This window comes from Theobroma cacao, chromosome 10 (genome assembly GCF_000208745.1).
Source record: "Theobroma cacao cultivar B97-61/B2 chromosome 10, Criollo_cocoa_genome_V2, whole genome shotgun sequence".
In the NCBI taxonomy this organism is placed as follows: Eukaryota; Viridiplantae; Streptophyta; class Magnoliopsida; order Malvales; family Malvaceae; genus Theobroma; species Theobroma cacao.
In genome coordinates, this window is record NC_030859.1 from 20,205,858 (window position 1) to 20,229,118 (window position 23,261).

General features: G+C 33.6%; 3 protein-coding genes across 13 annotated transcripts; 2 read left to right on the top strand and 1 right to left on the bottom strand.

Moving 5' to 3' along the window:
* Nucleotides 547–7,596, top strand: LOC18587323 (translation initiation factor eIF-2B subunit beta). 3 transcript variants are annotated; one of them, XR_001929801.1, is made up of 12 exons: nt 547–627; nt 712–797; nt 908–1,062; nt 1,650–1,937; nt 2,163–2,292; nt 4,051–4,158; nt 4,273–4,375; nt 4,448–4,573; nt 6,035–6,228; nt 6,587–6,706; nt 6,897–7,123; nt 7,327–7,596. XR_001929801.1 is itself a non-coding variant. In XM_018129067.1 (11 exons), exons 2-10 carry the CDS (start codon nt 745–747, stop codon nt 6,681–6,683), a joined length of 1,254 nt encoding a protein of 417 aa, XP_017984556.1. In that variant the 5' UTR covers nt 547–627; nt 712–744; the 3' UTR covers nt 6,684–6,706; nt 6,897–7,288. The 3 variants fall into 3 exon arrangements, 2 of the variants coding, with proteins under 2 accessions (XP_017984556.1, XP_007011104.1); XM_018129067.1 differs by lacking the exon at nt 7,327–7,596 and having other exon boundaries at nt 6,897–7,288; XM_007011042.2 differs by lacking the exon at nt 7,327–7,596 and having other exon boundaries at nt 6,935–7,288.
* On the top strand, nt 12,720–18,211 carry LOC18587324 (probable mediator of RNA polymerase II transcription subunit 26c). 9 transcript variants are annotated; one of them, XR_001929806.1, is made up of 11 exons: nt 12,720–13,563; nt 13,651–13,719; nt 13,818–13,900; nt 14,018–14,091; nt 14,219–14,268; nt 14,366–14,399; nt 14,508–14,629; nt 14,974–15,067; nt 15,169–16,882; nt 17,350–17,535; nt 17,835–18,211. XR_001929806.1 is itself a non-coding variant. In XM_018129068.1 (9 exons), the coding sequence occupies exons 1-9, from the start codon at nt 13,183–13,185 to the stop codon at nt 15,276–15,278; spliced, it is 1,017 nt and encodes a 338-aa protein (XP_017984557.1). In that variant the 5' UTR covers nt 12,720–13,182; the 3' UTR covers nt 15,279–18,211. The 9 variants fall into 9 exon arrangements, 2 of the variants coding, with proteins under 2 accessions (XP_017984557.1, XP_017984558.1); XR_001929805.1 differs by having other exon boundaries at nt 15,169–16,839; XR_001929807.1 differs by having other exon boundaries at nt 15,169–17,552.
* LOC18587325 (F-box protein SKIP5) lies at nt 18,995–23,195 on the bottom strand. Its single transcript, XM_007011049.2, has 5 exons — nt 22,896–23,195; nt 21,410–21,554; nt 21,245–21,323; nt 20,233–20,291; nt 18,995–19,637 (listed from the first exon to the last, which is right to left on the bottom strand). Exons 1-5 carry the CDS (start codon nt 23,050–23,052, stop codon nt 19,289–19,291), a joined length of 789 nt encoding a protein of 262 aa, XP_007011111.2. The 5' UTR covers nt 23,053–23,195; the 3' UTR covers nt 18,995–19,288.

Consider the following 23,261-nt stretch of genomic DNA (forward strand, 5'->3'; position numbering starts at 1 on the left):
AAACAAAATATATTCATAAAATACTTAATAATATCATTTATCTATTCCAAATAAAAAAAAAGTTAAATATAATTCATAAAATCTTACTCTACAATTGTTTGAACTCAATTATTCTAATTGTTATCTTTTATTCTTCAAACCAAATTCCTCCAAAGTTCTTCTTTATTCTTTTTTCATCATCGACTTGGTAGAAAGGATGCAAGTTCGTCAATGGCGATACTAACTCATATCCTTGGTTTATCAAGATATATTACGAACCTTTTATTTTTTTTTAAATATATTTTGGAGATGTTTATCAAGATTTTTGATTAAATTATTAAAAAAATAAGAAAATAGCATTGGGTTATATGCCAAAATGTCCCACAATGGCCCTAAATGAAATGAGTCCAAAACCCAAACCCACCACGTGCAAGGGGCGGTGCCGAGGATTTTCCACACCGTAACAGGCCGGGTCGTATCACGGATACCCTGCCCAATATGAAACCTCCAGGCTAAACAACCCGGATTCCGATACCGATACCCGAAATCTGATCCACGACCCAAAATAACCCGAACCCAAGCAAAAAATACTTGACAGTGGGCAGCAAGCAAAACATCTGTCCCTCCCGCATAAACCCTCTTTTCTCTGTAAGTAAACAACCCAATCAGCTTAGTGTCAATTTTTTTTTCTAATTTATGAGATTAATTTTAATTTTATTAAATTGTTTGCAGCATTTTGAAAAAGTGAATTTTGGTAATAGAAAGATGCCAGACACCCAAGCTCTCGTCAATGATTTTCTTAACCAGCTCAAAAAACGGTGAAGTTTTATTTTTTGCATTTAATTTAATTTTAGAAAAACAAAAGTTAGATTCTTTTAGGGTTTTTTTCAGTGATTATGAACTGTTTTTAATTTTTTTTTGTGGACAGTAAGATTGAGGGTTCACAGGCAACAGCAAAGCAGACGGCGGAACTGCTTCGGTCTGTGATTTCGCAGACACGAGTGCCTTATACGAACCAGGCTGGAGCTTTGATTGATTCTGTCAAGGCCGTTGGAGAACGGTTAATTGCTGCAAATCCTGTCGGTATGAAGTTATTTTCCTTAATTCTTTTTTGGGTTTAATTTGGTTTCGCTGATTATGTTTGATAATTTGTTAGTATTCGGTATCAGTTTGATGATTATGCCATGTTGCTGATGCGGAAATTGTTAGCATACATTGATACAGTACGCTTTTGAACTCTCACTAATGTTATGAGTATGCACAAAGTTGCTATTTTTTTAAGGAGTGCATCTATATGTGTTGATTTCAATCTCTGGATTTTACTTGTCTAATGGTAAATAGGTTAGTGTTGTTTATGCTCAAACTAGAACACAGGTAGATGTTTCCTTTGCAATGTCTTGCATTTTATGCGTTCGTTTGGTCCTGCTGGAGTTGCATGAATAAGTGCTGTTAGAGTAGAGTTTTTTGGAAAGTGTTGCATTAAGTTGAAATTATTTGTAATAACTAAGAATGGATTCTCTTTGTTTAAAAATTTTATTCAAATTTTTTATTGGCTTCTCATTGCAATCTTATTCAGATGTTATATTTTGGTTTTCTAACTTCATGCAATAGGGATTGTAGATACTTGCCCATTGGTATTCTATGTTAATAGTGTATGGATGTGATGGCAGAGCTTGCAGTGGGTAATATTGTCAGGCGTGTTTTGCACATTATCAGAGAGGAGGATGTTTCTCTGACAACAGCTGCTATGGCTGGATTGAACTTATCAGCCGTAAGTGACGATGAAGATGATGCTGATCGAGATGACCGCCCTGTACTATCAGCCGCTGCTGTTGCTGCTGCCTCTAGAAGCACCTTGCGTCCACCTTCCTTGCAGACACTACTTGAGGATGTGCCTGATTCTGCAGCAGTTCCTCATACTTCTTCTTCCGGCGGAGATTCTGAAGGAAAAAGCAAATGTGAACTCTTTACTTCAGACACTTCTTGTATCTGCAATTTGCTTGATGAAATTAGATTTTGATTTTGCCATTGATATTCTCTGAGATTAATGTTTCTGGATTTGGTTAAATATTAGTTAATTAAAAAACTGGCGTCTTGCAGTGATTATCATGTAATGTTAAATCTTGTAGCATCATAAATTATTTATGAGTATTGATATTTAAGGGCTCTATTTTCCTCCATAGCTGCTGACAAAAGTTCAAGAAGCCGGAAGCTGAAGCATGATGTCATTGAAGCAGTCAATGAGCTTATTCAAGACATTAATACTTGCCATGAACAGATTGCTGAGCAAGCAGTAGAGCATATACATCAAAAGTATATTTTTTTGCCTTAAGCTTTTTCATTCTTTTTGGTTTTCAACCTTTATAAAACACTGCTTATTCCTTGTTTAATTTTTGACCAAACTACAAGAATCACATTTGATAGTCTGAGGTTACTTGGATTTGCTTTCAATCTTATGCTCTCCTTGACACCACCCGCCCCCCTTTCTGGGCATGGTTTTTCTCATTCCCTAACATCCATATCTAGGGGGGAGCATCGGGCGGTTTGGTTGGCCTCGGTAGTGGGGGAGGCCACAACCGATCAAGCCGACCGGGGTGGTGGAACCGACCGAGCCAAAGGAGAAGCCAATCAAATCGTGACCGACCATGGTCAGTCAGTTAAGCAGTCGGTTCTAACGGTTTCAAAAGCAAATTTGGCATACAAACATGGTGGTGATGGATATCCTCTCAAAGCTTTCAGTTGAATCCCTGGCATGTTTTGGTTGTGTTTGTAAAGCCTTGGTCCTCTTGTTTCTAGACCTTTGATTTCATTACTAAACAATAAACATCAACAAACAACCTCAAAAACAACAACCTTAAATCTTCTTCTCAAATGTTGTCATAGCATCACCCTTGAGGCCATCCATTATTTCTCAACACTTTCAACAGAAAAAGGGGAAAACCTTTTAGTAGCAGAGAACATTCACAGTTCACTTACCCTCTTTTAAGAATTGTTGGTATGCCCTTGTGGTTTCATGTCCTTGTAATGGATTTCATGGAAGAAGCTCAGCTGAAACCCTTGTGAGTGTCGTGAGTAGTTCTCAAAGCAAAGAGTGAAGGGATGATCAGAAAGAGGATGTTAAAGAAAGGTTAGAGCTTAGCCTTTCACTTTATAGGGGTTGGTTTTTTGGTCGGTGTAGGGGTGAAGGATTCCCCACTGACGGCCGAACCGATTAACTGCCCAAATCGCCACAATCAACCGACTCTTCAACCGGAGCCGATTGACTAAACCTTTTTCAACCGAAATCACTGGAAACCGTCGGTTGACCACCCGGATGCTCAGCCCTATCCATATCTGTGCTTGTTGTTTCTAGTAGGTTATATTATTTCATGTTCTATAACCTTTTAAGTTTTATGATTATATTTGTCCTGTTGTTTCATTATGTATGATCTGTTGAAATTTATATGGTTATATCTGGCCTGAGATCTTAAAGTTAATGTTTTGAGTTTCAGGGATGATTTTTCTTTAGAGACACAAATTAAACTGAACCTATTAGTGCCATTAGGATATCACCCTAGTTTTATTTCTGAAGATCATTTTTATTTGTTGCAGAAACTAGCTTCTGATTTTCTTAAGATTCTTGATTGTCAAATGTTTCATTTGTTTGATAAAAGGTTTCTCTGTTGTTATGATAAAGAACGTGTAAAAAATTTATTGATTACAGCTTGTCTACAAATTTTCAGATTCTTTCCTGGATAAATCTTGTTAATCTTCTAATTGACAACAGTTTCAATTCAGTTATCTAGGATTTAGTGTGATGCATGCATTCTGTTTATGATGTCTCGGCCCAAATGATATTTGATATATATCTCCCATTAAACCTCTTTTGCTTTTGGTATGCTCATGCTCATAAAGCACCTGGACAATTTTATGTTGAGGATTCTTCATCTGTCTTAAGAATATGAAACACATTAGCCTCTTCGTGTTATCAAGTCACATTCTACCTGTCTTTTTTGCACTTTTTTTTGAGAACCCATTGTTGCACTTATTTAACTTGCCTGGTTACTGATTATAGCTAAAACATATTGTCAGTGAGGTAATATTAACCTTAGGCAGTTCAAGAACCGTGCTGGAATTTCTTTGTGCTGCAAAAGAGAAGAAAAGATCATTTCGGGTATTTGTTGCGGAGGGTGCTCCAAGGTTCGTTCAAGTGGCTAATATGTTTTACAAGCAAAGACATTCAATTTAAGCTGCTGCAATTCTGATGTTCACCCTGTAACAGTTTTCTTTTTACATTACTTGGTGTTAACTTAGGTATCAGGGGCATCTTCTTGCAAAAGAGTTGGTCGCAAGAGGTTTACAGACCACACTGATTACTGACTCTGCAGTTTTTGCCATGATTTCTCGAGTAAACATGGTATGTGATGTTTTAATGTTTTCCTACTTGGTAATGAGTTTCTTGCTGTCATCTGAGATTTGAAATATGAAGGTTATTGTTGGAGCTCATGCTGTCATGGCTAATGGTGGAGTTATAGCACCTGTTGGGTTGAACATGGTTGCACTTGCTGCTCAAAAGCATGCTGTCCCATTTGTTGTACTCGCTGGCAGTCACAAGGTATTTTGGCACAATAACAGCTTGACCAGTAAAATTTCTAGAAGTTTTAGTGGATAATAAGCAAAAACACCTTTTTTTTTTCCATTTCAATACATTTTCTGTCATTTATTTATGCCTCTATGATGGCGTGAGTTTGTGTTTTTGTGTGGTTCTTTTTTTCTTTTCCGATTTAGATGAATTCAATTTGGTAGCTTGAGGTATCATGAACATGAATAATGGGATAGAAGTCATGAGGGCTCTAAGAGGAGCTATTGGTGCATAGGATTCAAATTGATGTAGCAAGATAGTACATAGGATAAATGTGTACAAACATGCTTGATGGTGCAAAAGATGGGGTTGAGCACCAAGTGTGATGTAGAAGTATTAAGTACCTAGTAAAGGGAGGTGAGGAGTGGAATAAAAGCATACGGAGGTGAACATTTCAAAAGAACATACCCCACATTAGACACTGAAATTGAAGTCTGAGCTATAGGACTTTTGTTTTTATAGAGGCATAATGTCCTATTTAGCCCCTATACTTTAGGAAAATGTCTAATGTGGTAACTTTACTAAAAGATTTTCGATGTGGTACTAAACTTTAATTTCATGTATCGATCTACCCCAATCCATAACACCCTTAACGAAATCTAGTGATGTGGCTTCTAAGCAATCAAAATGTGTAGGAAAGTGCCATGTTACTTGATGGGATCATGTCAACTTGAACAAGTGGATGTCAAATGGCACCACGTGGCTGCCATATGTCATAAATTTTTTTAAAAAAATAAAAACTAATTTTTTTCAAAAGTGAAAAACAAAAAATTTATTAAAAAGTCTTTTTTTTCCTTTTTTAGTAGGTCATATCTTGTGCTCATGTCTCCTTTGAAGCGTTTTAGAAAAATGAAGAGTGTAGAGTCCTATACTTCTTATAAGAAGTGTTTCTCTTTATTTTTTTCCAGCTATTAATTACCTCTTGTAAGCCACCCAGGTGCTGGCCAGAAGTGATTTGAAGCTGGTGCTTGTTTTCTTGCATATTAACAAGGCAATAAATCTAATGTGCTGCATCTGACGTGTTGATTTGCATGCCAGACAATTCATTAGCAAACCAGGATCACATGTCTACTCTTAAGCTTTTCATGGGGCATTATTACATCCCTACTTTAAATCTAGACATATAATGAGGGTAAACGTTTAACTTTAAATATGAGCTTGAAGAGCAAACTATTGGGGTGTAGTTGCAGAGAATTATTGCTAATTGATTCTTGAGGGCCTCCTTCTAAAGAAATCACAAAGCAAAAAAAAAAAGATCTACTAAGCTGACATGAAGATGGTCAGAGAAATGGCCAAATAATTGACATGCACCCAGATGGTGTCAATGCTTGCTAATGCAAATATTACAGTATGGTTTCTGCTGTCCCTGTATTTCTGAATTTTACTTCAGCTTCTGCTTGTCTCTTGTTGACTCATTGGTGGTCTGCATGGCAGTTATGCCCCTTGTATCCACACAATCCTGAAGTCTTACTGAATGAGTTGCGGTCCCCATCTGAGTTGCTGGATTTTGGAGAATTCTCAGATTGCATGGACTTTGGAAGTGGCAATGGTGCCCCTCTTCTTCATGTCGTCAATCCAACATTTGACTATGTGCCACCAAAGCTTGTTAGTCTCTTTATTACTGACACGTAAGTTCAACTGGACTTTATAGACCTTAAAAGATTCAAAAGTTCTATCCTTCCTGTTCTTATTCAATTTGTTTTATGTTTACTTTCATACTACAATTTCATTTCAAGTTTCCAAATCAATTACCATAAGATGTAACTTTTCCACATTATGGAGCATTAGTGCCCAGTCAATATGATGTGGGGATGCAATGCAGAGTCCCCTTTCAGATATTTCTGTTTCACATTGATCTTGGCCAAAAGAGAATAAAGATTGCATGTATTTGGCTCTTCTGTTTCTTCCACCACTAGAGGGTTCTGCTTTTCGCACTCCTCTATTTTTCTCTGCTCCTGCTGTCACTGATTGCTTTGTGTCTCACAGTGGAGGGCATAATCCATCATACATGTACCGGCTCATTGCAGATTATTACTCTGCTGATGATCTAGTAGTGCAACGAAGACCTACTTCAGGGAATTAAGTTTACAATACTCAGATATACTGGTAAGTGCTTTCCCAGCCTATGGAGAGGTTGTGAGTTGTGGGGCAATTGTGAGTCATGGTGCTCAATAATTACTCGATGCTAATATGTTAATAAAGCATGAATTTGAGTTTTGGAATATTAAAAAATCAATTAACAGCTAGATTAGCTTCAAACTTGGTCCGTATAGAACTTGATCAAATGTTTCTGCAGCTCAACTTTCTGATTATTTGTGATGCCTGTATGTGGAGATATGAAGTTAAAGTCAGAGATTATGAAACTGCACCGAGCATCGTCACTGCTGAAACCATTGTTATGACTTTGTGGAAACAAGTTCTGCAAACTTGAGAGAAACGAAAGAAAGCCATTATTGTGATTATGAAGAATTATAGGGCTAGGAAGTAGAAATGTAGTGGCAGAAACAGCGAAATCAAGTGAAGGTAATTTTTGTCTCCCATTGTATCATGTATCAAAAATCATTCATGATCTACTGTTGTATGACTTTTGGTTTGAAACTGATAGTGGGGATATATTTCTGTATTGAATTTACTTGGAAAATCACAGAAATTTCGAATAACATCGATATATAGTTGCAGTGACTGTGAGTGAATGAAGTAGACCTTTTTTCTTTTATGAAGAACAGGATGATGAGGAGAAAGCTAGGATGGTGTGACATTTTACCAACAAAAAGATTTAGATGAGATGCAACTTGTATTGAAGTTATCTTATTTGAACCCTACATTTTGTGATGATTTTGATTACCAAATGATCATGTTGTCGCCTTGACAAGATCATAAAATATTCTAAATAGTATGACCCATCTTACATTGAAGTTTATCCTTAACAGTACATTGATTCTAAGTTGAATCTGTAGACCTTTACATGTGTTTTTCATTTGAGCTTTGTAAGTCAAGTTTGGACCCATCTGATGTGGATGTGGATTTCAAGATGTACTTGCATTGAAAAGTCTATAGACTTCCAAACAAGCCCTTTTTTTTTTTCTGTCTAGGAAAAATGAAGTTGGCCTAAATTAGAGGTATCTTGACTAATGTGGATTAATAATATTAATACAATTAATTAAATGTATATAAATATATCATACATGAATTAAGTGCGTCAACTTGCATAAAACATGAATATTTTCGTGTCATGTTAAAAAAGTCACTTAATTCCATATCTTGTAAACGAATTGTGCTCAAAATTATCCGATCTAGTGATACCCCAATGAAATAAAATTCTCATTATCCAAACTTGATAATGACATATCAAATTAATTAAATGTATATAAATATGTCATACATGAATTAAGTGTGTCAACTTGCATAAAGACACAAACATTTTCATGTCATAAGATTCACTTAATTCCATACCTATTTAACCGATTGTGTTCAAAATTATCCAATCGACTACACCTTGATTGCAATATAAATCACATTATCCAAATTTGTGATAACGACATTGATTAGAAGTCACTAACCTTATAATTAATTAGGTTTACACATTGAGATTTGTGTTCTATTGATGAGTAATCCACAATTAAGCTTAATCCCACTAATTTAATTCCAAAACCAAGATTGGGGGGAAGGGGGTCCCATATGCATTATTATAAGATAACATTAAACCTAATTTTGATCAATTGGGCAGTCAACTTGAATGTGGCACTGGGTTAGTAAGAAAGTCTTAAAGGCTCCAAGTGTCTTTTGATTCTTTTGTGCTTTCAAACTTTTCAAAGTATTTTTGGAAAGCATTATTCTCATTGCTTTTTCGGGGTTTCTTTACTTTCTTATTAAGGAAAGATAATTTCTAGCCTTTAATCTCAATCCAACCCTTTTGAAATAATTTTATTTCTTTCTAATCCATCTTCGTTTTTATAATAATTTTAATTACAATTATCCATAAAAAATATAATTCCAATCAAATAACTTTCACGTACTCGATGTTTGAACTTCAAATAAGATATTGAGATTGAGTCAATGGATATAATGATAAGAGAAGTAATTTTTATCAACTTCAAGTGTACAAATATTATTCGACTTATAATCAAAATCCAATCTCATTTACTCGAGATTAATTAGCATTTCGCAAGAAATTTTTTTCAACTAAATAAAATTGTTGTATTTTTTTTTTAATGATTGTATTCATCTAAGCAAATCTAAGCAAATCAATTGCTTACTTTCCCTACCAGCTCCTTCATAAAGAATAATAATAATAATAATAAAAGAAAAGAGTAGTAATCAAAGGCTGTGGAGCTCCCATTGAGATACCTTTGAAGACATCACTTTCAAGCATTGAAAGCTATTGAGAGACGTGTATGTTCTAATGGCCACGTGCTTTGCTTTTGCAACCTAAACTAAAGGTACCAAGGCCTTTTCTTCCACCAAATTCACACATGAAAACATTTGTGCTCGTTTGGTACAATTTTTGAGGTTTTCTTTTTCGTTTTTATTTTATCTCAATTTATATTACATGATGTTAATATAATATATTGATATACCATAATAAATAATGATATGATATATTAATATATTATAATAATATGATTACGAAAAATTTTCATTATTCATCTTTACGTCACTTCAACGTCACATGAACATTAAAGTGAAAAATAATATTTTGACAAAAGGCATTTAATTAACCATTAAACATAAAGATTTATTTGATTTAAAGTAAAAGTATAAAGACTCGATTGAAAGCAATAGAAAGATAAAAGCTTAATTGAATTTTTTAAAATAGTTCAAGAATTTTTTTAAAATATTATGCTTTAAGAAAATAGATTTTAACTTATTTTATGCTTCATTTTTATCAAGAATTTAAGGTACCTTTGGTTGATATTTTTGTTATTTGGTTTTTACAAATTTTTTTTACATATTTTTTGAAGAATTGTTATGAATAAAAACAATATTTTGATTTAAAATAGATAAATAATTAAAGACAAATACAACATCAATCCATAAAAAAAATAGAATCATGTGCTTTCTTATATAAAAATTAAATATTTTGTAAACAAATTTTTTGAAACTTTGTTAATTTTTGTATCCAAACGCGTATTTTCAATAATAACAAAAATGTCAACCGAATGGAGTAAAAATCGAAAATAATATATAAATGTTAAGTCAATAAAAATTTCAAATAAAGAAAAAATATTTTTAATTATTTTGAACAGTTAGTTAGTGCACTTAACAAGCATGATTGAAGAGTAAGAGATGGCAATTAGAGACAAGCAAGGTCTAGACAACTCACCAAAGTAAGCTTGATTCTTATTTTAATTGGGTTGAATACCTTATTTATTTAATACTTCCTTTATCCCATTTTTATTATTTTTTTATGTTTTAAAATTATTCACTTTGTGACGTTAAAAATATGGAATATCAATTTTATAAAATATATTAAATACACTAAAATTAAAAACTTTTTTAAAATTTTAAAACGAAAGGAGTATTTATACGTAATATAATCATATAAATAATTTATTATACAAATTATTATAAGTTTTTACATCAAAATTGTACTATAATTTTTCATGTAATTATAATATTACATGCATTATATTCTTATTGTATTTGAATTTGAATCATTTTCGATTGAGGTAAATCCGTACGCATATACTTGATCGAATGAAATTATTAAATCTATTTACTCTAAAATGTATATATATATATATATATATATATTATGTTTTTTATTACAATTTTTAATTTATAAGAAAAATAAAAAACTTTTTTCCTGAACACCTAAGGGGCCCTTAAATCTTTGGAGCTATTTAAATGTTTGAGCCAACTTTTTCAACTCTAAATAAATAAGCATGATGCACGTGTAAAAATTCGAGTCGAAAATGACCCAAAAGAGAGTAGTGCTATTTTATTAAATAATTGTACAATACCAATTATTTCCAAATAATATGGCATGGCAGTAATAAATTATAAATTTATTTAAATTATTAGGTATTTATAGTTATTAATTAACAATAATAAAGATATTATTTTAAAAAATTTATTTATTTTTATATAATATTAAATTACACAATAAAAGATAATTTTTACTTATTGTATAAAACTTGATATATATAATATGATAATTTTTATAATTACGTGTTAACTATTCTCATACAAAATCTTAAGTTCGTGGTTGATTCGAACTTAACAAATCATTAAATTGTTTTTTCGGGAGATTGGGTTTTTAACTTGTAATTTACTATTTTTGTGAAATTTAAAAAATCCAATAAATTATAAAATTTTCTTAAATAAATATATATATATTTATTTAGTGGAAACACGTAATGATTCCTTTGAACAAAATGAATGAATGAATGAAATTGGCATTTAATGAGAGCAACCCAATCTGAAGCACTTTGCTCATAGAATCTGATCTCATTCTTTTATTATTTTATTTTTTTTATTTAATTTTGTTGTATTTAATTATTTATTTTTAAGTGCAAAAAATGGGGGCCATTATTTTCGGAATTACATCATCACGCGCAAAATCCTTGGTGGACGCGGGACCAAAATCTTCCCTCCATTCACGATTCTGTCTCCCAATCTCTTCAAAATATAACTTCACTGTACTCAACCAAAACTAATACCATATAAGGTGATGTCAGTAATCTTATTTTAAATACTGGGGTATATATATATATATATAATTATTCATTTTACCAAATTAAATTATCCATAAAATTTTCAATATTTAAGGAACAGTTTTAAGTTAAAAAAAAAATCATAATTGGAGTTACTTGTTATTAACGATCATTAAAAGTTAAACTAGCTTAATGGTTGGATTAAGGTTTAGTTTGGCATAACGATTGTGATAGAAAAAAATTAACATTGAGAAAATGTGAAAATTTGTGGTTTAAGTTTTTCTTTTTGAATATTTGATGTTAGTGTGAAAAGATGTTATGAAAATTAATATTGAGAAATAAAGAATAAGTTATTTTCAATAATACGTAAGCAATTTATCAATAAGATAAATAAAAAAAATAAGATATTGTGAAATTTAAGTTTAAAAATTTATATAACAATACCATTTTTAGATTTTCTTCAAAAGAAAATTAAATTACTTCAAGATAGAAAATTAATTAAGAGATAATTTTGTCATATTTCAAACTAATAATAGGTATTTAATAATTTCTTCTATAAACCATAAGTTACAAACCGTAAAGGTGTTTTTCATAATTTGGTTCAAAAATTAATTTCAAAAAGAGTTTTAATTCAAATTATAGTGCGTTTAGCATTGTTTAGCTATTAAAAATTAGGTTTCAAGAGCCAAATATAAATGTCAAATGATACTTAAACTGATTAGGTCACTAAACTTAAAAGGAGATCAAGTTTTGCATCGGATAAAATTTGGTAGAGAATTTTATTAAAATTGATCAAAATTACGAAATTTTCACAATTTTTAGTTCAATTTTAGTAGAGATCGAATCAATCATTTTAGCCCTTATCTCTATGCAAAATTTTCTTAAACCAAAACTTAATAAATGTGAACACTAAAAACTAAAATATAAAAAAGTACAAATTATATTATATTAATACTTTTAAACATAGTTTTACATTATATATATATATATAAGTTTTTGAAAAGCTACATAATCTATATATATAAATTATATTAAATCAAACTTAACGTAATAATTTGCACTCGAGCATTTAACTCATTGGTTGATGCATTATCTCCTACTTAAAAAGTAGGGTTCGAATCTCCTCTCCTCCAATTATAAAAAAAAAAACTTAACGTAATAACAATTCGATCATCGAGTACAATCTACATTTATAGTAATATGACTTATACATATTCTTTAATATGTTTATATAAATATATTAAATAAAGGTTACTTATAACAATCAATAAGATGACCTCATTCTTTTTTGGAAGCAATGAATTATACTCGAGATGAATAAAGTTTTGTAATCATATAAATGTGTAATTACTTTGATTGAAATACGGTTATGTGATTGTAGCAAAAGAATTATACTAATCTGATATTGTCCTCTCAATAAAGAAAACCATGTCATTTCATTTGAAAAAAAAAAAGTCTCTCTTTCTCCCTGTCTGTTCATCTCCCAAATCACAACAAGCCAAACAAAACCTTAAGAGAAAAGGAAGTCTTTGAGAGAAAGAGACCACCAACAGAGCCTTTGCTCAACCCACAACCAAAAACCAAACAGTTTTCTTAGAGGGAAAAATATATAATATTAAAAAATCCCAGAAAATTGAGCTCCATTTTGGTATATTCCACCCCAAAAATCCAATTCCATTAACAAACTCAAAACCATCAAACTTTCTTCACAAAACCAACAAAGGGAAAACCAAAAACCCATTTCAGCTTTGACTTAAAAGAATTGTTGTTTGTATTGTCAGTGGAAAGATTTTGCAAAATTCAAGCCTTGGGTCTTTTTGTTTTCAATCAGATCTGATTATGCTGAAGTTGCAATCTTGATTTGACCACCCTGGAGGCAGGCCTTGGGAATTTGAAATAAAATAATCAGCTTTTTGTTGAATTGTAATGGATTTGGATGATTTCAGATCAGTTCTTGAGACAGCTGGTGTTGATGTGTGGACTTTTATTGATTCAGCAATCCTGGTAGCTTCCCTGGATTATGGTCAAGAGTTGAAGCAAAGGAGGGATGGGATTGTGGAGAGGCTTTATGCTACTTCTATGGTCACTAGATGTAAAAGCTGTGATTTTGGTGAGAGATCAAATGGATATCAAGTGAACAAAGAAGGCAGTCCCAACGAAGGTAAAGGAGGAGAAGGAGGAAGAGAGTCACCTTTTACACCTCAATCGGATAATGAAGATGGTGATTTGGACCCTTATGGAGGCTTGTTTGATGATGAACAAAAAAGGGTTCTTGAGATTAAGGAGAGTCTTGAAGAACCTGATCAGGTCTTTGAATCTTTTTGTGATTGTATTGTTGGTTTGATATTTTTGGATTTTGTTTTGAATTTGTTTTTCTTGTTATTGTTTTTACAGTCTGAGGATTCGTTGGTTGATTTGCTTCAAAGCTTGGCAGATATGGATATAACATTCCAAGCCCTCAAGGTAATAATCAGGTGGAGCGGTTTTGTTTGTTTTTCTTGTTTTTCAGTTTGTTTTTGTTTGATTCACGACCATTGCCATGTTATGATTTCTATCATCAGGAGACTGATATCGGGAGACATGTGAACAAATTGAGGAAGCATTCATCAAATGACGTTAGGAGATTAGTGAAGCAACTTGTCAGGTTTTAATGAACTTATGGAAATTTACATATATGTTTAAATGTTTTGTTATGGTTTTTTGGTTTGAAAGAGCAGTTCAAAGAAAGTCTCTTATATGACTTGGTTCTTTGTTTCTCCAGGAAATGGAAAGAGATTGTAGATGAATGGGTAAGGGTGAATCAACCTGGAGAACTTGAATCTGCTGCACTTATGGGTAAAATTATTATCTAAACTGTAACATGAAGTATTTTCTTTTGTTCCTTTTGTGAGAAAATATTTCAAAGGTGAAATGGAGATTGACATGTCATTAAAGTTAAATGACAAAGAATACTCTCTGCTAGCAGATGGAGATTCACCACAGCAAAAGCTTCCTCAAAATGGTCGTCAACAGGTAAACGAAATTAATTTTTTCATATTTTTTCTTTCCTGTTAAAGTTGGCTGAAAATACTGTCTTTATTTAACTTTCTAAGATTCTGTTCTCTTATAGGTTCCTGATTTTGCGTATTCTCCAAATCCGCACAGTGAGTACAGAATCTGATGCAAAGTTGGATTTGATCTTTGTTTCTTTCCTTTGTGCATTTAATTAATCAGCCTTCTTTTTTGTTGCTTTTTTGGATGACAATTGACAGATGGGAGTTTTGGTTTAGAAAAGAATAATTCAGAACCTGAAAGGAAGCCAAAGCCAATCCCTCCTCCTCGAAAAGATCCTCCACCTAGACCTACTCACTCAACTCCTCCACAAAATGTACAGGTATAAATACATACCAAATTAGAGCCTCTAGTTGTTTTATTATTTTGTCGATGGACATGGAGGTCTGATACCAAATTTAGAAGCACATGTTTTTGAAAAGATTTTTTTGCTGCGAAACTGCCGTTTTGACAAATGTCTATAATGCCAAGGCTTATTATTTTTAAGAAATGAGAAGTTGTAGTTACCATGCCCACACAGGTGGTCTTAGTGAAAAGGACAAGAAAGGGCAATTCAACTTAAATTAACCATTTTAACCTGGTCCAAAGAATTCAATTTGGCTGCGTTTTTTTGGTATAAGCTTTGTTACTTCTATTTGTTGAATTGCCTTTTTGGGGATTTTGTAGAGACAGAGAGAACAAAAGGAAAGCAATTTTGACTCTGAAAGGCTGGCTTCTGCAAGAAAAAGGCTTCAAGCAAATTACAAAGAAGCTGAAAATGGTTTGCTTTCTTCTCTTCTTCGACATTTTGTTTGATCTTGAATCCCTTACTTTGGGTTCATACTAAATGTGATTGCCTGTGGTTTTGTGTGCTTTTTGAAGCCAAAAAGCAAAGAACGATACAAGTGATGGACATTCATGAGCTACCAAAACCCAAGAATGCCTTCTTTGGGAAGAACAAGGGAGGTGGTTCTCAAGGGAGGCACTGGTGATTGGGTGAATGAATTTGGCTTAAAGACGTCCCATCTTAGGTTTTTCGTTTCTATTTTTCTGTTGTGATCATTGTATTAGATAGGAGTACTCTTCATATAATTTATAGGATATCTTTCCATGTTCTTTCTTGGAGATGTACTGAATTATTTATCAATCATCTGAAATTTTTGAAGGCCATGGACATCCATAACCATTCAATTTGGGGATGTACCGTGATTCTTATGTTGACACATGTTACACCCCCCCCACCCTCTCCCCCCCCCCCCCTTACCCCAAATGTGCGATGATGTTAATTCGTTATATTTGTGAGTTTTCCTGAAAGGTAACTCCTTGTTTTGAAAGTGTGTTAGTGTCTTTCTTTTTTTCTTTTATTAAATGCAAGCTGGCACTACCTTGAAGAATACTGGGCAAACTCATTATTTAGGATATTGGAGTACTTTGTGGAATACACTTATGAGGATAATTTACTTTTTATTTATTTGCACGTTACTTTTTGAAAAGTTCTGTGTGATAGTCAGCAATAAGGATTTTGATTCAATTGGCAGACACCATCTGTCTTGCGAAACATTGTTGGGGTGCACAGAGCAACATTCTTTTGTTCAAAAAATTAATTTCTGCCATCATGGTTATGTTTTGTATAGTTTCCCTATTCCTAGCTAGGATCCTCAGATGGCATGTAGAAAATTTTGGAATTCACTGTGAAAAGAATTATGAAAAATGACATTGGACAGAGAACAGAAAACTACCTAGCTCCCATATTCAGAGGATGTGATTTTTCATTCCTGTTGCTACCAGAAGTGCTGCTCAGATTATGGTTATTGAGAGTGTGACTGATGTTGTGTTTCATTTTACTGTTAAGTTTTGCTGGTTATTTGGTAAGGCTCCTTAAATTTATTGCATCTGTAGAGAGGGGTCAGGGGGAACTCTGGGCAGTTCATACAGATCTATAGGAGCTATGGCTCATGCACTTTGGCTGATGATTTTTAGTTTTTATTTTCTTCCAATAGTTGCTTGTACTTCAAAAGGTGCTTGTATCAAGTTTGTTATCGCCTGCAGATTCTTTGCAGTCATCCTAGTGCTTTTGTTCCCCTATGTGCAATATACATTTTTTTGAAAGGTTGTATCTCTAAGCCATTTCATTTTGTGATACTTCTCTCACTTGAGGCTGTTTATTTATTGGCCAACAACTCTTACTCGAGGCTGAGTGCTTAGCAAAACATGACTCCCTTCCCCACCCACAAACTCCAAGCCTCCTCCCCCAAGCCAAAAAACAATAAAGAAAAGAAGAAAGATTAAACTTTCCTCTGTCTGTCTCTCTTTCTCTCTAAGATGATGTTAACTCTTTTTCTTGTCAATTTTGGTCGCAGGTGGTGTGAATCAAATGGTCATCTGTCTCTTATGCTTTAAGTAGAGCAAGAGTAATAAGGCTCTCTTTATATCTTGATCAAGTGATTAATTGCACTTCAACATTTGTGCAATGACCACAACTGCCAGAGAAAGCAAATTTGAGCATATTTTGCCAGTTGGTGGATGTAATTGATTGAATTCTGCTGCTAATGGGTACTCTCATACGACATTGAAAGATATTTTTAATCAATTCTAGGTTTGTTTTAAAGTAGCAGTTTAACACTATATATTTCTTAGACTGAAGTTGCTTGAGCGAGATTTGTTGGGGAAACTGTGATTGAGATCCATGATTTATAGCTGTTGTAAACTTAGAATGCATAAAAATGTTGAAAATCTTGAACTTGATTCTGTTGCTACATGAATTCTGGATCTTCTTGTATGTCTCCCTTCTGGTTTTGATGAGTGCTAGTTACACTGAACTGGTGCTTTTGCTCCAAAGAATTCAAAGTTCTACTATAATATTAAGTGCTCATGTTCTTAACCTTTTATGAGAAATATTGCTCAATATTTTTTCCTTTTGTTTTGTTTTTTTCTCTCTCTTTCCTACAAATTTATTTTTTACATACTAATGTGACTATAAATCTATTTTTCTTGTGTTCACAAGTATATATGTGTTTGCCGATCTCTTTATTAGCAAGCTTAGTCTCCCACAAATTTTTGCAGGTCTTCTTTGTTGATCTCAACCTATATATGTGGCATGCCATTACCACATTGCCTCTGTCCTCTGAATCTTAGAATTTAATGAGGGTAAGCTTTTAATGATGAGCTTGAAGAGTAAAAGATTCATTGATGACGATGCAAAGGTAGTTCCACATCATTTGGTGAGAGCTACAATGCCACATTCATAAGGTCAATGACTAAAATTGGTAATCTTGGTCACTGCAATGCTTGAGTTGAACTGTATTTAGATGGTGTTAATCCTTACTAATGCATTTTATCTATGATTCCAGATATTATGAACTTTTGAATTTTCTTATAGTTCTTCCTTGTCTCCTCTTTGTTAACTCATATTTGGTCTTCATGACAATTAATACTCCAAAGATCCCTTCAATCCTTAAAGTCTTATTGAATGAGTTGTGTTCCATCTTAGTTGCTGGATTTGAAGAGTTCTCTGTTCTCAGATTGCATGTATTTTATATGTGGTACAGGTTTCTTCCTTGCTGTTGTTCAATATTTGATTGCCTTCTACCAAACCTTGTTTGTCCTTTTGACTATGCTGACAAGTAAGCTTAGAGACATGATGGAGCTTGGAAGGTCCAGATTTCTGTCCCTTACGTTCTTCAAAATGCATTGAGTTTTTGGTGTTCTTTGTCACCATCTTTGTCTGTAAACTTACTAGATGGATGATAGCTTTTTCAACATTATGGAGTACTAGTGCCGAATCCACGATATGATGGAGGAATGTAAGGCATAGTTCTGCTTCAAACTGTATTTATTTCACATTTATTTTACCGAAAGGGAAAAAGATACCATGTATTTAGCTTTCCGGGCATTAGAAATGCTATACAGCTCTACTTTTCTTGTTCATAGTTTTTCTGGGCTTGCAATTGCTAAATCCCTTCTTGTTTCACAGCAGTGTGCTGACAACAGATTGTTATCCTGCTTACATTTGCCTATTGTCAAGACTGCTTTGCTGCATTTCAACATGAGACCAGCATCAGGGTATGTATCATGTATATAACATGTTACAAACCCATTAGCAGTGAACAGTAAATCCTTCTGCTTAGCTTAATAGATGGTCTGACCCCGAAGAGTTGTTAAAGAGCTTGGTCGAATTTGTCCAGTGCTAAACTTTTGGATATTTTAGGAAAGCTTAGTGGCATTCTAGTTGGAGACATTGAATTCAAGTAGAAATCATGGAATTGTGTTTAACATCATTATTGCTGGAAGGGGCTCCAGGAAGCCATGGTTACACGGTTATGGTAGTGGAATCGACTGTGACAAAGTTTGAGAAGAAACAGTCAATTTTTTATGATTTAAGGGTTATAATTCTAGTGCCCTTCAGTTCCAGAAAGTTGAACTCCACCATGCAAAAGGACCCCACTTATAACAGGTAATGAATGGCCAAAATCAACCCCAATATCAAATAATCTCCATAACCCATGATCTTGCAGCCTTTTGGACAAGTGGGAAAAGAGTACTGTGCTCTGAGAGAAATTCCTTCAAATCTTAACCTCATGACAGCAAATTGCTAACTGAACACACATTTTATCCACAAGTTTTGAATCTACCAGCATTAGCAAGAAAAATATACCTTTTCCTCCAATATGCGGTAAACTAGATTAAGAAAGAAAAATCTCATACAAAATTACTAAATAAGGCTGCTGGAACCTCTTCATGGGGAAGCCATAAATGTTCCATTCCAAATATATAATGTTTGAATGCTACATAAGTTTACTTAGCTGGAGTACTCAATGGACCAAACATATTAAAACAGCCTACATAGAATGACCTTGGCAACAACATGTTGCAGAATGACCATGAACTTAAATTAGATTTAATTCTACAGATATTGAACAAGTACCAACATTCAGGGCTAAATTGAAGCCCTAATTGGAAAAATGTGACAGACTTGACAAAGGATGATGATAATAAAATCCAATTATTTACAATCAACATCAAACCAGAAATAGAGAGAAGTTCGAGCATAAATGACCCGAACTCGCTGCAGTGCTAGGTCTCCACTGGTCAAAACAGCCTTCGCGCCTCCTTCAATTCGAGTGTGAGAAACAGAAACGCAATCACTACGATGGCTCTTCAAATTGGAAGGGAATACCTCACTACCAGCTGTACTCACAATAGGGCATGATAGATAGTCCAATGGGTTTGATTCACACTGAAGTATGCATTCATCTATAATTAGCCTTCCGCTCCTATGAAGCAAGCAGCATCCTAGTTCCGCCTTTACTGTTAAGTTTGTCAGCTTGCAGGTGGAAAGAAACTCCAATGCACTGCTCCACAAAAATGAACAGCGCATACCAACCATTGTTTCTTTTGATAAAAAAAAAAGAAGAAGAAGGTAGTGGTGATATACTGGGGGCCACCTCCAACTGTTGGATACCAATATTCTTTCGTAGCAGCTTGACATGCAATCTATTCTTTTGGTTTTATCATAAATCTCGATAAAAGAGTATCAAGCCAATTATAGGCATATCCCTATTCATAAAATATGGTTTTGCAGGTAAACATACCATCAAGAGCATCAACCAAGTAAAAAAGATTAGTGACAGAATGATCTTAGACACATTCCACCTTAAGAGCATTTTCATTAAAAAAAATAAAGAAAAGAAAACAAAGAATCTTTATGAGCAGAGGGATCATCTGACCATGTTCGAATTTAGTAAAATAAACAAGGTGTCTCATGTGCAAAAAAAGCACTGTATGTGCACTACTTACGAACATCTATGGTCATTTAATCATGTGGCTGCTGAAATCCAACAATATGGAGGTGGCTCCTCACAGCATTTCTAGAGAGAAACATAAAGAAACCTCTGAAATAATCACCATAAAAAGTATGAGGCAAAACATAATAGAAATTTTGCAAACCTGTCTGAACCTCGCAAACAGAGGAGAGTTGTCTCATCAGGAAGCTCACCTCCACCAATCTGAGCAAAGTAAGTTGAGATAGAAGTGGGGGAAAAAAAGGAAACTTTTGCTACAATAATCTATAAAAGTTTAATCTTCTTTCTCCATACATGGCCTTGATCTCCTTACCAGGACACAATTACATAGTGCCAAGATGAGAACAGACAGGGACCTTTAAGAGAATCATGTTCTACAGCTCATTAGGAATAGCTCAAAAAATTTTGGGCAAATGAAGCTTAATGGAGTCTGGATATGGGTAGTAATAGGCTGAAAGCCATCCATGTTGGGACATCTACAGTAGAACTACACACCAAAAGTCTCCTAATGGCAAATAGTGAGAAGAGGTTATAATTCGGTGCAAATCAGGGATTAAAAGAGGGTAGGTAACAGTGGGTTGAAGGTTTGCACAAGAATTAAATAAGCTGCCATTGATAAAATGTAATTCTACTTCATCTCAGGCAAAATGACCAAAATTTAATTACAGGGTTCTAGGCCTATATATTACCATCTCAATATCTTTTGATAGCAACATATGTCTATATTGAGTTCGACCCTTCGGATGTTCATATATTTTATAACAAAATATTTGGCATATAACTTGTCTTTAAGTATATAAAAAATAACACCTATAGCCTTTTACGAAATAATATCATATGAATCGAATAATTTGAAAAGGATACCAACAAAAAGTAATAACTACAGAGGGACTAACACGAAAACAAGATAATGAAATTAACATATCTCATTTCTCAAATACAATGGTAATGCATTCAAAAATATAAGTGACACCACATATTAGGATAGCATTCAAAGACAAAGCTTATGGAAGTTCCCTCCAAAGGTAGATCATATACTGGCTGGCCATATTAAGACAACTATTCTCATAAATTCATATTTCAAATTTCAAAGGGTAAATATATAGTGAGCAAATAACTCATTCACAAACAACATTCCCAAAACCCTAAGGACATACCAGGCATAGTGGTTTTCTAATCTGAATATTAGAGGCAAGATGACTGCCGCCAGCTGCAATTAAAATAGTGTCGCCAGGTCTAAAAGGAAAAAATTAATGATTTGATTTCAGTAATCCACCCATATGATCCCAGAACCACAAACAGCAAAATGTAGTTCTACATACCTGGCTGCAGATACAGCTTCTTCAATGTTAGGGAAAACACCAGGTTCGGATAAATCCTTCAAAGATCTGTCAACTCGCAGCCACAATTGAGGGTGACATGCCAAATAATGCCATCTGTGGCAAACGAGGGCGGTGTTATACCGATCTGCAACTCAATAGTAATATGTGAAAGAGATCATACATTATAATGTGATAAAAGCATCAGGAACAAACATGCCTACTAAAAGCTTTTACATTACTACAACATGACACTTCCAAACACCAATTTGGAAACTGATTAGCCCTAAAAACGCGAATACAAAGAAAAAGATACAATATGACTGCAATTACAAAGCAATTTACTTGAATGCTTTCTGTTCTCACAATTTACCTCATTAGACTTAAGTCCTCATGTGAAACCTCTAAATATCACACCATTAGCACCAGAGAACCAAAGATACGAGCACACCCACCAATTGGCTTGCATTGAATGAAAAAAAGTCTTGCAAAGGCAACATGTAAAAGCCCCATCAAAGCCATAATCTTTCTGTCCTACCCAGGTAAATTATTTTTTGAATCCACTTTTATAAGCAGTCAAAGCCCTAAACATAAGGGGAAACGTGTATGAAATGCAGCAAGATGGAAAAAGAGCACATATATGTTACTCCATGCAGTGCACGAGAACTAGCTAAGTTCAATTTTACAATGGCATTGGTAAGTCAAATATACTGAGTGGTTCATCACAGAATTGTACATAAACACAAATACTGCACAAAATGCACTGATTTCATGGAAAGGGGATGAAAATTTCGGATTCCAAATTGTTGGTTTTGTGAATATTTACATCATTCTGAATCTGACTGTCCAAACTTCAGGCATTTGGGATTTAAAAAAAAAAAACAAAAATTGTAACCTAAATCTTAAAGGACAAACAAATTTAAATTGTTGTGCCGAAGTAATCCGCCCAATAAAGACATCAATTCGCAAACCCCAATTCATATTCCTTAAAGAAATAACAACAAGAACTATCTCAATTAAGTAAATCATGGATACTTCTTACTCCAACAAAAGAATCACACAAACATCAGCAAAGCCAATTGCCCAATAATTAAACCTAAAGTAACTAGAATCAACATTCAGTCCACCTCCTATAAAGCTAAAAATAACAATTTTTTTGATAAGCAGCAAAAAATAACAAATGAGTGGGAAAAAAAAAATTCGTTAACACCCAAATGGCAAGGAAAACATTAAAAATAAATACAACAAAGCCAATCGCCCAATAATCATACCTAAAATAACTACAATTGACCTTAAGCCCACCTCCTATAAAACCAATACCAATAAATTTAATGAAAAATAACAAATTTCTAAATACCCAGATGAAAATAATACATAACTGAAACGAAATGAAAAATCTTAGCTGCAAAAGAACCAAACTTTACACAGATCCAAGAAATGAACAATATTCATAAAGAAATGGGTTTTCTTTAAAAAAAAAAAACCAAACCTGGAATGGGAGATAAGAAGCTGAATATATGCATGAGGCAACCATCATCAAGACTATTAATAGGAGCAAAAGAAGAAGAACAAGAAGAAATCCTTTCATTTTTGTTGCTTCTTGTCATCTTTCTTGACTTTCTCCCCTCTTGCTCCTCCACCTCCATAGCCGCTTTGGATGGTAAAGACAATTTGTTTCCTGGGATTTTTTTCTTATTAAAGAAAGAAATGGCAGAAGAGAAGAAAAAGAAAGAGATTGTCTTCTTTCTCAAGATATTGACAGCTTGACGATGCAATGTTAACGAACAAAAATCCGACACGACAAGATAACTAAGTCGGCCCAAGACCGAAACTTGGACAAAGATTTCATGGTCTT